Below are 14294 nucleotides of genomic sequence, written 5' to 3'. Positions count from 1 at the left end.
GGGGCTGCTTTCTAATAGCATATTTCTCCTTTAGGGAATATAATATTCTGTCTTTTATAATATTTTCCAAAATATTTCATTCTTCTAGGAGAGGGGTGGGTGCTAACTTTCTACATGCCTTGCAGAGCAGGCTAGGCAAATAGCCAACACTAGCAATGTGTACCTGTTTATTCACTTGTAATCCATTTCTCTCTAATGAAAGTAAATACAAATACATGGTGTGTCCTTCCCCCCCCCACCTTCCTATTTTCCCTCTTCCAATTGTCCTTATTCTCTTTTGCCTGTTCAGATATCTGGTAACATTAGTGCACCCCCTCCTCAAAAAGCTATCCTTGAATCCAACAGTTTTCAACAACCACCAACCAGTTTTCTATCATCCCTTCTTGGAAAAGTTTGTTTAGCTGATAGTTAGACTGCATCTGATTAGAACCTGGAGGAAATGGATTATCTAGAGTAGGCCATTTCAGTGCAGGGCTGGCACACTTCAGGTTCCTTGTTTAAATAATGTGATCTATTGGGACCCTAAAAGTATACCTTTTCTGCAGCAGTGCCTGCCCTCTGGAATTAGATTTCTTCCAATATCTGGATGGCCCCACTCTAGTGTTGTTTAGAAGAGCCATGAAGATAGTATCAGTAGAAATAAGTGGCTTCGGTGCAATCCCAAAACATCGGGAGCATCACTTGAACACCATTGACATTGATAAAATCACCACCAGTCAATTGCAAAAGGCAGTTATACTTGGAACAGCTTACATCTTGCAATGGTACTTTAGCACTATCAAACAGCTGTCTATACCAGGTCCTTGGGAATCACTCAATGTGGATAAAAATACCAAATCCAATTTAAACATCTCACTGACTATATAACAAACCATCACAATTAATAATCATAAGCAATTATTATGGTTGGTTGCATAGTCAGCAAGATGTTTAGACTCAATTTGGCATTATTATCTACCTACTGACTCCTTTCGAAGGAGTTAGGATAAGCCATTGTTGTTTGATAGTGTTAAACATATTGTTACAGAGTGAAAGCTGTTCCAAATAAAGTTGCCTTACTATTGTTTGTTATTATTATTTGTGTCCAAGGAATTGTTTTCAGCCTTGATAGACGATGACACAAAATGCTAATATATGAAGGCAAGCTACTAAAATAAGCAATCATAATAAACAGAAATTGAACTGTAGATGTTAATTCTCTTTATTTTTTGCACTAGTGATTCTACAGAGTTACAAAGCCAGAATGGAAAGTTTAACAGATTGTTGGTATTAAAGAAGAATAAAGTAAGTACGGTAGACTTTTGTCAACTTTGGGCAAGTAAGTATGAAGCATCCATTTTATTTCACTGCAAGAACTTGATATTCACCAGTCATGAGCGTGGAAGGTGCAGACCTTAAGGAGTTCTGTCACAAGAAAACAGAAAAAAAGTAAGAATTAAGAGACAGAACTAAATAAATTGTTCTACAATAGTGCAGAGTGGCCCACAAACTCTTTAATCTTTAGGAAATGTAGTTAGAATCTTTTCCTGTATTGACTATTCCAGGCCCAGCTTGAATCCCTGCCGTCCCAAAATACCTAGAGCTTGTCAGGTTGGGAAGGCTGAAGTATGGCATCTCTTAAAACAAAACTCGTGTGAAATGGGGGGGAGCGGTGAGAGTATAAAAATATCTAACCACTTGATTTTTATCTAACCATGTGTTTAATTCCACATTCCTCTACAAATTGTTGGGAGCATGGAAACAAAAGAGACATATTCTATAGATAATGAGACTGAAAAAGACCTTCCAAAAGTGCATACTCTGCATCATTAAAATATCATCACTGTAACTGTTTTAAATTATTCCTTAGTAGTGTTAAGTTCTATTAATTTTTTTAAAAAAAGAAACAACAACCCTGCTCCAATTGGCTTCTTCTCCTTTATCTCTGAAGAACTTAACAGAACAGTTAAAAAATGAACAAAAGAAAGAAAACTTTATTTAGCATTTATATACTGCTTCACAGTGCTTAACAGCCCTCTCTAAGCAGTTTACAGAGTCAACATATTGCCCCCAATAATCTGGGTCCTCATTTTACCAACCTCGGAAGGATGGAAGGCTGAGTCAACCTTGAGCCTGGTGTTTGGAAATATAGTATATTATAATATTTTTTACAAGCCTAGATGTTTATGAAGGATCAGATAGTCAAAAGTTCCAAATCTAGTCTGAGTTATCTGGTAGACTGCTTGTAAATTAGTATTAATGTTACTTTGTGTTATTCATTTACATCTTTAGTTTTTAAGTTAAATTACAATAACAAGCTTGTGTGTGTGAATATATGTTCCTTGAAGTCATTCTTGACTGCTGGCAACTGCCTGGATTAGTCCCTCCAATTTTCTTGGCAAGATTTTCAGACGTGGCTTGCCATTACCTTCTTCCTGGGGTTGAGAGAGAATTGGTCCAAGGTCACCCAACTGGCTCCATGCCTAAGGTGTAGCTAAAACTCAAGGTTTCCTAGTTTTTAGCCTGATGCCTTAACCTCTAGACCAAACTAGTAGTATAAAACTATATTGTTAGTGATGGGAAACATAAACATTGCCAAAACAAGGTACAGTGTTAGTTACAATCTAGCAGTGTCTGGAGAGGGCCTCCTGCACTTTATTTTACAGTCTGTCAGAGTTACATTTATAACCAGTTTGAAATGAAATTTCTACCACTGAAATGGATGAATGCCATTCATCTTAATCTAAGATTGTTACCTGAAGATGAACATTTGGCGAATCCTTCAAGAGACTGCAGATATTCCTGCCCAAGATATTGCTCAAAGGTTTTTTCATTTGGAACAGCTAAGCATTCTGTGCCATCTTTGAACAAGCTATCTTTGGCTTCAGAGTGGAACAACTGGAAGACATCTTTCTGCGTTCCCTGTTTTCCAAATAGTTTCTGTAAAAATCAACAAAAGCAGGATTTCAGTAGTTATCATAATATTTAATAAATACGGTTGTTTCCAGTGAATGCATAACATTTCTTCTTTTTGGTACTATTTCTAACAGGCACAAATAAAAAGTACTATTTGATACTTTTTATTTGTGCCTGTTATTTCTGAAGGAATTTTATTATTGGAATATTATACTGGAAGATGCTTCTCACAGGGAACTCATTACAGGACAACTCACCAGGGCCAACTCGCCATGAGACAAGAGTTATACTAATATCAAAGAAACGGTGGGATAGAATCATTAAGTAAAGAATACAAAAAGAGGGAACAAATTGAAATGTGATTGACAAAAATTAAAATCATTTTTAATTATTTCAAATAACTAAGTTGAATTCTTGAATTGTCCCATGGCAAATTTGTCCCGTGAGAATTGGCCATGGCAAATTGGCTACGGTGCATTGGCCTATCAGAGCTGATAAACATCTCCCCCATGTGTATATGTTATATAACTTTACTATTAAACATAACAATCTCAATTCAGAGCTTACCTGTTGCTCAAGTGCCATCTTTTTAACCGCTTCTGCTCGTTCAGGTCTTGACACCACTGCATGATTGCAAACTTGGGCCAAATGGCATCTTTGATATTCATCAGGACGACAACGTTCACCATTTTGGCTCAGAAGAACAAAATCAGAAGAAGTTACGCCACTTGCCCAAGCAGGTCTGTTCTCTCCTATAAAAATGATTAAAATTATTAACAAGAATAAGGACTCCCTGCAGCACTATGCATTTATTTTCCTTATTATCCCTACTCCATGGAAAGGGAAGAAAGGACTTTGCCAGCTGCCCCCCATGCCATTTCGCATCCCACTGGCAATACAGTCTATATGACAATGTAGTAGTTTCAAAGTTCTTTGGAGTGGTGTGTATACATGACATTTTGTCAGCATGTTCATATTTATTTATTATTGAATTAGCATAAGGCATATCATACATGGAAATAATATATATAGCTACATGCAAGAGCTATAGTATGCAGGCGAATGGATGTGTAGGCACTACAGAGGGGTGGATGCATTGTGCAAAATGCAGGTGGCACAATGGCACGTACAATGGACATGCCCTATGGAGTCTGGGCAGGATAGATGATGTTACAAAGTGTTGGTGGGTTAGCAGCCACTGTGGAGTGCAGATGGGTGGTATGGGAAGATGCCCACTACAAAGAGCAGGTTGGTAAACACATATTATGGAATAGAAATCCCCATGCCACCCAGGGGTTCCTGGGTGGGAGCAATGGCAGAGTGGGAGCAATTGCAGGAGTGACTGGGGACCTCCTGCCAGCTTCCTCATTGACTTTGCTTTGTGGGAAGCCAGCAGAGAAAGTCACAAATAGTGATCATGTGGCTATGGGCACTTTAGCCATTGTAAGTGTGAGCAGTTTGCCAAGCACCTGAATCATGATTGTGAGGACTTTGAGGCTGATGTTTGAATCTCCCTTATCACCAAACAGTTGCTGAACATGTGGTTACTAAGCAAAGACTACCTGTACTGTTTTCTTTTCCATGAACTTATTAAAATTAATCCGATCGTTCAAACTGAAAATTTGAGGGGAGACAAAGTATTTGAGGCATGTAATAATGCGAGATCTTTCTTTTTTCTGTGCTGCTCTAAGAGTTCCAAGAACACAGATGCTTGGATTTTCTGCCTGAATGCCCCAGAATCACTAGGCCAACCTTAGTATTCTGCATCTTGACTTGAATAGGTGTATTCAACTTTGTCTGGTACAACTCCAGCACAAAATGAGCTTTCCAGTATTCTTATTCTACTGGATGATGCTTTCTAATGCAACATGATTCTGGATCAATGTTAATTTATCTTATAAACATTATCATTATATTATAATCATTTTATTATAATCAACATTATATTTATTAAATTATATTGCATTGCATTGCATTATTATAACCATTCTTTTGATTATGCCTGACAAACTTCATCAGTCAACTATTTCTCAACTATCAACTATCATAAATAAGATGATCAACAGTTATGTATTTATTTGTATGATTCCATACCTTCTGTGACCTCAGTGATGGTGGTATGTTTAACAAAACCTACGTCTCCTACTTCAATCACGCATCTGGAAAATACAACCAAAGAAAAAAGGTAAGTGGCACATTTCACTTCTTGCCTTGCATAGGTTTCTCATCTGAAAAATTATTCAAAAATAATTAAAAACAAATATTTCTGCACTGTTTACATTGCATTTTAATTTGGAATTAAGAAGAATTATAAATAGTTGTGAACTGAAAAAGTTCTGCCCTGTTTATCATATTACATTAATATACTTGGGATTACTTTTTACATGTTAATATAAAACATAAAAGCTTTTAAAAGCTACATATAATATATGCTTATATTGTGGAATAACAGTGATCATTATACCACTAGGTGGGGTAGTAACTGCCTCTAAAGAGGACTTCCAATCTAGTTTCCATATCAAGGCTTTGCCTAGTGTGTGTGTTACAATACTTGTAATAACAATAAAAAAATATACTAAGAATGTTCATAGGATCCTGTGCAGAGCCTCCACTGACTGATACACTACAGAATCTTGTATTTTCACAGGATTCTCAGTCCAAGGCATTACTTAAAATAATATACCATTTCAGACCAATTATTGTTTTAACAATTTCATTTCCCCATAATAAGAAAAGAAAAGAAAAGAAAAGAAAAAAGAAAAGAAAAGAAAAGAAAAGAAAGAATATTTTTAAAATTGAGTAGTAGGCAATATTAAGGCAATATACACTATGGTTTGGAATTGATGTGCTCTGAGATTTCCTTTGGAAGAATTCTGGAAATGCTTCGGTAATTCTGAAACCTCTAGATAAGCTTTTCCAAGATCAGCTTCATTCACATGTTACATTTTCTTCCCCTATTCTGACTTGTATGAGCCATCTGAAACTGTTTATTCTCACAGTTTACTCATTTGTATTTACTATCTTGGTTGATTAGACTTTTTAATTCCCACAAATATATAACAGAATAAGAGAGTTGGAAGCAACCTGAGAGGTCTTCTACTCCAATCCCCTGGTCAGACAAGAAACCCTATCTCATTTCAGACCAATGGTTGTCCAATCTCTTCTTAAAAACTTCCAGTGTTGGAACATTCACAACTACTGGAGTTGTGTCCGTTGTTCCACTGATTAATTGTTCTAACTGTCAGGAACATTCTCCTTAGTTCTAGGTTGGTTCTGTCCTTGATTAGTTTCCATCTATTGCTTCTTGTCCTGCCTTCAGGTGATTTGGAGAATAGATTGACTCCCTCTTCTTTGTGGCAATCCTTTAGATACTGAAACACTGCTATCATGTCACTTCTAGTCCTTCTTTTCATTAAACAAGACATACCCAATTCCAGAAACTGTTCTTTACAAGTTTTAGCCTCCGGTCTCCTAATCATCTTTGTTGCTCTTCTCTGCACTATTTCTAGAGCCTAAGAACACATATAACACATAAATTTTATTATAGGCTAACATCTACAGGAAGGAATCCTGAACTGGAGGTGGAGAATGAGGAATAATCAACAAGTGTCTTCTCATTCATCTATCATATTCCAAGAAAAGCAACCTACCGAAGAGCACCATTATACCCATAGAAGATTTCATTGCTGTTAGGTTTACATTTGTATTTCTGAGTCAGGGCACCATGACCACCGCTGCCTTTGCATAGTTTGCACAATGTAGACTCAAGAGGTGCACCCGGCGCACAGCTTTCTCTGAAGAATGTATCTAGCATGGGATCAGAGAACAAACATTTAAATACTTTTATATATATTATTATAACATACTCCAATTGGTTGTCGTGTTGGATTTCAGTTTGCATAGTCCCCAGAAAGCATGGGAAATGCATCAGATTGGGTGATCTAGGTCTAGCAATCCTGTAGTTGTAATAAAGCTAACTATTGACAACTAGATCTACAAAATCTGGACCCAAATCCAAAATATTATTATTGGGAAGCATGGCCAGCTTAAAAATGCCAACTTCGGAATTCTGGCTTTTCAAAATATGTAACTGACTATCACATTACAAATTAAGGAACTACCAACAGCAGGGTTCCTCAAGAGGAACCCAGAATTTGCTCTCAGTCGTATTAGGTTAAAAAGAAAAAACTGTGCTGGTTTTTTCCAAAGAATGACCAGCTCCAATAAAGAGGATCAGTTGCAGAGGTGGTTACCAGTTTATCTGCTGGAAAAAGTGCATTTTGTGATTGGTAATGTTAAAAAAGGTAGCCATTTTATGAAAGGCAAGCCTTCCCATTGGTAGCCATTTTGTGAGGATACATACAAACATACCTTCACAAATCAGAAAGACTCTGGGATCACCTTTTCTGATTAATAAATTTTCTGAGTAATAAAAGCCTATCATAAACGTATATATCTCTCCTAGCTACAATTGATATTTTGAGATATGTCTAACAGCACCCCAAAATTATCTATATCTGCTCAACTGCATTCTTCAAAATGTGAACAATGATAGTTTTTAACTGAGTGCTCATGCTTTTAATCAAAAAAAATATTAATTAGCATTCACTTTAGCCATCTTTAAATAGTATGGAAGGTGATATGCCAGAATTCTCAGAAATATAGCAGTTAAGGCTCATCGTTGAGAGAAAAAGGAATAAAAATGTTTATTTTTCATTTAATTTTCATCAGGGATTTTAGATAAAAATTGAATTAGGAATAGCTTTCATAATGTTCATTCGCTTTCTGGTGTTCCATTTATTCCATAAATTTCAATGCAGCAGTCCAATGTTGCAAGATTCTTTTGCACTCCTGTATTATCTTAGCAGAATGCTATTTTAAGGACTGACATATACATATCTTAAGAAGCATTTTGACTTGGGGCAGGGCATGCACAATGTCTTATTTAAAAACATTTTGAATTTGAGTTTTTAATAAAGGTTCATTAAATCTCTAGTGCAAAATGACCTGTTTTGAGTACTTTGGGGAGAGCCTGAAGCTCAAAGTAAAACATTTCACCAAAAATGTGCTCAAGACATTTTAGATCAAACATTTTGCATGCCCCTAATGTTTATGTTACTTTATTTTTTAAAAAAACTAAAGAAGAAAAATTAGTGATAGTCTCTGAAACATTATCAAGAAATGAACATAAGGCCTATTTCCATTTATAGCCAATCATTTGTTCTTTCTTCTTTTTCCATGCAAAATGCTTATTTGGGGTGGGGGTGGAGAGACATAATTAATGCATAACCCTTTGGTAACCCTTGGAACTACAGAAGCTGTTGTCCTAGAAGCACTGAATCCTTTACAGCAGTGCTTCTGAACTTTAGCAGCTTTATGACGTGTGGACTTCCATTCCAGAATTCCTCAGGCAGCATGGTTCAGAAACACTGTTTTAGAGGATGGGTGGGGTAGTAGTATAAAAAACATAAGCAACCATATGGACATAAAGCCACTCACCAAGGTTACAGCTAAGATTATACTGATTGTTAATGAGGCCCATGGGAATATTCCAGCCAGCAGTTCTACCAACACCGGTATGACAGGAGGTCTTTCCTCTCAGAGTGGTCCAGTTGATCTCAGCGTCACGTTTCTTAGCAACAGCTACAGCATAGTAGCCTTTAGCTGGAAAACAAGAAGCAGACTCAGCATTTCTCCACTGACAATTCAAATAATCTCACAGAAGGTAGGCATGGTCCAGTGACTCCTTCACATCTTTTGCAAACATTTAAAGAGAAAAGAGTTCACCTGCGTATAGGAAACCTAAGTACAGGTAGACCTCAACTTACAACTGTTCATTTAGTAACCATTCAAGGTTACAACGGCACTTTGAAAAAAGTGAGATAAGACCGTATTTCACGCTTATGACCGTTGCGGGGTCTCCATTGTCACAAGATCAAAACTTAAACGCTTGGCAACTGGGATCACGTGATCCCCCTTTTGCGACCTTCTGACAAGCAAAGTCAATGGGGAAGCCAGATTCATTTAACAACCATGTTACTAACTTAACAACTGCAGTGATTCACTTAACAACTGCAGCAGGAAAGGTCCTAAAATGGGGCAAAATTCAATTAACAACTGTCTCAGCAACAAAAATTTTGGGACCAGCTGGGGTCATAAGTTGAGGACTATCTGTATTTTGGTCATAAGTTGAGGACTATCTCTATTTTCTCCAAAAAGAGGAATTTTCTTCAACGGATTAGGAAGATTGGTACAGAAAGATTTGACCAAGTTTTAAATTGCCAAATAAAGGCTTAGATGCTTGCAGATCTCTTAAGTGGCAATATATTCACCATAATTACCTACCTGTTACACCTTTCTTGGGATCGACACAGGCAGAAGAATCTTCAGCTGGAAGAAATAAAAGTAAAAATAGGATTTGGAGAACTCACTTCAAGCTCAAGCACATTTCATCTACCTTTGTCTGGACTACAGGAAAGGTGTCTTGTACAAATAGACCTAAAAGCAGATAATGCCAAGCGTATTTGCAAAATAAAGGACACCATTATGGAGTGCATGGCATCTGAACTCAAGACATAATGTCTATGATCTAGGACTGATGATGCTGGTGAACAAAAAGATGGACTCAATTTCTATCCATCCTCTTACAATTTTGCAATGGGCCATGCATATCACTCTTTGTGGATGAGGTAAAAGTATTAGATCACTTGGTGAACATGACAATGAAAAGGAGGAAAGATCATGCTTCAGCTATGATCCAAGAACAGTAGGGAGGACTGAGGTCACTTGGAACAGATTTTCTTCCCTTCAGATCAGATGCCTGAACACCTATGTTTTTCTTAGTCTAAAGCACAGAGCTAAAATGGCATGCCCTCAGAAGTCATTTTCATGCACATAATTATGGCTACTACCCTGAATGCCGTGGGATTGCTTTGAAGACTATATGCTGGAAGACTAGTAGACTCTGTTATGCAGTTGGATAGCCACATGGAGATAAACTACTGGAATACATGGGCCAGAGTCCTATATAACAGGTCACTTCTTATATACTTACAACAGCTATTGATCTACTCAGTTCATACTTACGAGGGATTTCTGTCAATACTGGGACAAGGCCACATTTTCCAGCAGTATAGATATGCCCGCCATCCAAGGTAATGGCATCAGCTTCTCTTTTCTGCAAAGACCAATGTATTTTATATCAGCAAACACATTTCCTAATATTACAGGTTACAATTCCAGTCAAAATAAAATAAGCGGAGAATTTTTTTTTTTTTAATTGATTTATATGCCGCCCTTCTCCGGAGACTCAGGACGGCTTACAATGCGTTAAGCAATAGCCTTCATACTTTTGTATATATGAAGTCAGCTTATTGCCCCCACAAACTGGGTCCTCAATTTACCTACCTTAGAAAGGATGGAAGGCTGAGTCAACCTTGAGCCTGGTGAGATTCGAACTTACAGTAATAGCAGACAGCTGGTGTTAATCACAATGCTATCAGTCTGCTGAGCCACCAGGCCCTGTAAAATAATGGAGAGAGGCTCCAAACGGAGAAGATAAAAGTTAAACGGACCACTGAGTATGTTCCCTGGGAACAAATTGGCACTGGTATTGAGGGCAGAGACATCACCGTAAGTGCAGAGGTAAATCATGAATAGAAGTATCAACTGTCCTCATACTGGTAGTCTTTAACTATTTCAATCATTCCCATCTTAGAATTATAGAATTTTATAATTCTAGAGGTTATAATTCAACATATCTGTAGAATCTCATGGTGGGAAACACTACACTATGCACTCAGTGCATTGTTGCAGAGGCCTCTTGCCCAGTATAAAAGATTCATAACATGGGATTCCTTGGATATATTCAATTAACATGTACCAGCAAAATCACAAACTTCTTGTTTATTTTACTAGTGTCTGTTTCATGGATTGCACCTAGTACCCTTGTTTTTTAAAATATTTTTTCAACTAAAGTGCCTGGACTCAATCACTATTTTCATGTGAAAAGGTATGTGGAAACTTCAAACACTTACTATGATCTTGATAAGGCAATTTTCCGTAGTTTCTGCAACCTCACATTCAACGGCACCATTGCTCTGTGCACTCCACATATCACATTTTTTCTTTTCAGCCTTGCCCACTGCACACCACACAATTCTTCCTGTGGTATCAGGATCTGAAACGGGTCTCTCTAAAGGACAAGAAATATCTCGGTTAACCAAGTATTCAGATTCCTCAGAATATTGCAGACTAATTGCTGATATAAGAACCACTGTAACCTTCAGTGTACCATCTTTATGCTCTAGACTCAAATAGAGCGGAATGGAAGAACTCACTGCAGCAAACTCACCACAGCCAATTCACCACATCAACTCGCCACGACCAACTCACCACAGGACAACTCACTGTGAGACAATTCAACAATTCAATTTAATTATTTAAAATAGTTTTAAAAATATTTTAGTTTTTGTCATTCCCTCCTTTGGCATCCTTTTTTAATGATCCTGTTCCACTATTTCTTTGATATTAGTGTAACTCTTGTCCCGCGACAAGTTGTCCAGTGGCTAGTTGGCTAAGGCAAGTTGTTGTAGACCTGGTTATTATTTATTATCAGTTCACTATAGGTGAAATCACAACTGCCGGTTCTTTAGCTGTTGTTGGCCTTTATATGCACTGATTTCTTCCCAAGGACCTAGGTTGTTATAATGTATTGATTTTTCAATTCTGCCTTACTTCTTAATCTTATTATATTATTATTGTATAAATAATGATATTCAACTGTCTTGATTTTTATAAGGAGAATCAGAAAAACAGAATTGAGATGGGAAAGAACACAAAAAATGTCCTTTAGAGGCTTTTGTTCTAGAACACTAGTATCCAAGATATTTAAAGGGTCATTTAGCCATTTTAGAAAAATAGTAGAAATTACATTTATATGACACAATTAAAACATAGCTGCACTAAGAAAAACTTTAGACCTCGTTATTGTATCCTTATTTTATTTAGCATGGAAAGGTTTCTGTTCTAGCTCCCAGATAATCCAAAACAGACTGCCTGGCTGCTGGTGGTACAACATTTCTACCTCAGGTCACTTGAAAAATTGTTATTTATCTAGCATATGTCAACTTGAAAAAAGGATTAAATGGTATACCACTGTACTTTTAAAAAAAGCCAGGAAACTGAAATAGGTACTTAGCAAAAGGAGGGAAAAGAGCTTATATATTGTATGTGCATTTTGATGCTTTAACCTTGTACAGGTAGTCGTTGACTTACTACCACAACTGAGCCCAACATTTCTGTTGTTAAGTGAGACATTTGTTAAATGAGTTTTGCCTCATTTTACAACCTTTCCTGCCACAGTTGTTAAGTGAATCACTGCAGTTGATTACTTAGTAACCTGGTTGTTAAGTGAATCTGGCTTCCCCATTGACTTTGCTTGTCAGAAGGTTGCAAAAGGAGACGTAATAATAGGGTCATAAATATGAACCAGTTGCCAAGCATCTGAATTTTGATCATGTGACCATGGGGATGCTGCAAAGGTGGTAACTGTGAAAAACGGTCATAACTCACACACACACACACACACACACACACACAGAGAGAGAGAGAGAGAGAGAGAGAGAGAGAGAGAGAGTTGGTTTCTGCAATCAAACCTTTTTCCCATCTGCCTGGAACTCATTCCGGATTATGAGATAAAATAGGGACTGTGATTTATTGCTGTAAAAGTTTTTCCTCTTGATTTTCAAGAAGGAGAAATTTGGATGTACTGTTGTGGCCTGTTGGCCACCAGCCTCTCCAGGAGCCGAATCAGAGCAGGAAGAGGCGTGGGAGTCAGGGTCAGCATCAAGACAACCAGAGATCCAAGGGGGAAGAGGGAATGGAGCTTGAGATGGACAGAGACAGAGGCGGACCCTGAGCCGTCCATCAGCCCTCAGATGGAGAGTCAACAGTCCCCAGGTCTGGAGGTGACTGATGAGGAAGAGGAGGAATAGCTGAGTCCAGTGCCTGATGCGCGGATGCACAGAAAGCAGAAAAGAGGAAAGCAGTGGAAATCTGTGGGTCGATCCTTGGGAAGGAAGAGCCACTGTTGCTAACGAAGTCCCACCCTAGCTCTGGGGATAAAAGGCATGGGGTGGAGATGAATAGATCAGGGCAGACAACTATTCATCTTCCAGCCAGATGGACTTGTTAGCCTGTGTTGAGAGAGAAACTTTTTGCCGGGGCCACTGGCACTCCTCATAAAGGAATCTTTGAGTTAACTTCATAGGGTTTGTCGTGTTTGGGGAGCTGAGTCAGAATATCTACACTTACTTTTGCTCCCAGATTCTATTGCTTATGATTTGCTATTATTATCCTTTTTATTACTTCAGTGCTACCCTCAGTTAGCCAAAATAAAATATGAGTTTTGGTCACAAACAAGTTGGACTGAATCCCGTTATAACACGGGTGTAGCCAAAGCATAAAAGCTTCCACTTTGACAAAAGTTTGACATTTTTACCCATCACAGAAATTTTAGAAGCAGTCATCAGACTGAATTGCAATTAAGCTAGTATTGCTGATAGCAAGTGAACTAATTATTATTTTTTAAACAGTTTTCTAATGCCTCATTTTCAATGCCTGGTGTTCATCACTGTGACTTCATAATGCATAACAAGTCCTGCCCTATTTACCTCTTTTGAGACTCTGTATTGCAGCACAGTACTTAGGACCTAGGTAAAGTTCAGCATCTGCTCGTTCAGGCACTTGAACAAGACCAACTGCGCTATCCTTAAACAGGAGATCTTTGCCAGAGTCATTAGGAGATTTAAAAAGTTGGCATCTTGTTTGCTTTTGCTTCATCTGTTCCTAAAATAAGAAAAAAACGAATCAAAGAAGAATGAGATGAGATGGAATATGAAATTTAATGGAATATTTATTTTATTTATTCAATTTGTATAGCTGACCGTCTCACTTTTACATGTTTTGCAATAAAACAAAAAGACAGAATACATAATAAATAAAACAAAAATAAAAACCCATAGCAGCTGGGTGTGATCTAACATCATCCATATAACCAGGAGATGGGCTTTAATCCACACTCAGGGCCCCAGGTTCAAGCGCAAAGCCACGTTTTCAAGACCTCAAAAAAGGTCAACTGGGATGGGGTCAATCTAATCTCAGAGGGGATGATGCTCCAATGGACAGATGCCAGGCAACACTTCCTGTCTGATAGCACTCAAAGCGTACTTTTCTACCAAATCTGATAGGACTGATAGAGATAATTGGCGAAAGGTGATCCTGTATATAGCTCAGTCCAAAGTCACAAAGGGTTTTAAATTGATAACCAGCACTTTGAATTTCACCCGACAACATATCAGAAGCCAATGCAGTTTACGGAGCAGTGGTGTTACATGTGC

The 14294-nt window shown here is 37.7% G+C and overlaps 1 protein-coding gene and 1 long non-coding RNA gene across 2 annotated transcripts in view; one reads left to right on the top strand and one right to left on the bottom strand.

Moving 5' to 3' along the window:
• Window positions 1-1177: 1177 nt before the first annotated feature.
• LOC117678461 (ovotransferrin) overlaps window positions 1178-14294 on the bottom strand; it is a 28390-nt gene continuing 15273 nt past the window's right edge. Inside the window, exons 8-17 of the mRNA XM_087872124.1 lie at window positions 13569-13743; window positions 10932-11089; window positions 9982-10072; window positions 9241-9285; window positions 8395-8559; window positions 6546-6702; window positions 4990-5054; window positions 3463-3647; window positions 2736-2919; window positions 1178-1404 (exon numbers count right to left, since the gene is read on the bottom strand). Of these exons, the coding sequence (XP_087728250.1) occupies window positions 1364-1404; window positions 2736-2919; window positions 3463-3647; window positions 4990-5054; window positions 6546-6702; window positions 8395-8559; window positions 9241-9285; window positions 9982-10072; window positions 10932-11089; window positions 13569-13743 (1266 nt within the window). The 3' untranslated portion in view covers window positions 1178-1363. The remainder of the gene's footprint in view (window positions 1405-2735; window positions 2920-3462; window positions 3648-4989; window positions 5055-6545; window positions 6703-8394; window positions 8560-9240; window positions 9286-9981; window positions 10073-10931; window positions 11090-13568; window positions 13744-14294) is intronic.
• On the top strand, window positions 4988-7346 carry LOC132709409 (uncharacterized). Its single transcript, XR_009620415.2, has 2 exons — window positions 4988-5080; window positions 6443-7346. It is a non-coding gene; the product is annotated as an uncharacterized LOC132709409 (long non-coding RNA).

This window comes from Pantherophis guttatus, chromosome 6 (assembly GCF_059756535.1).
Source record: "Pantherophis guttatus breed Tessera chromosome 6, ASM5975653v1, whole genome shotgun sequence".
Lineage (NCBI taxonomy): Eukaryota > Metazoa > Chordata > Lepidosauria > Squamata > Colubridae > Pantherophis > Pantherophis guttatus.
Note: the sequence above shows the minus strand (reverse complement) of the source record. Positions and strands in the feature narration are given on the sequence as shown.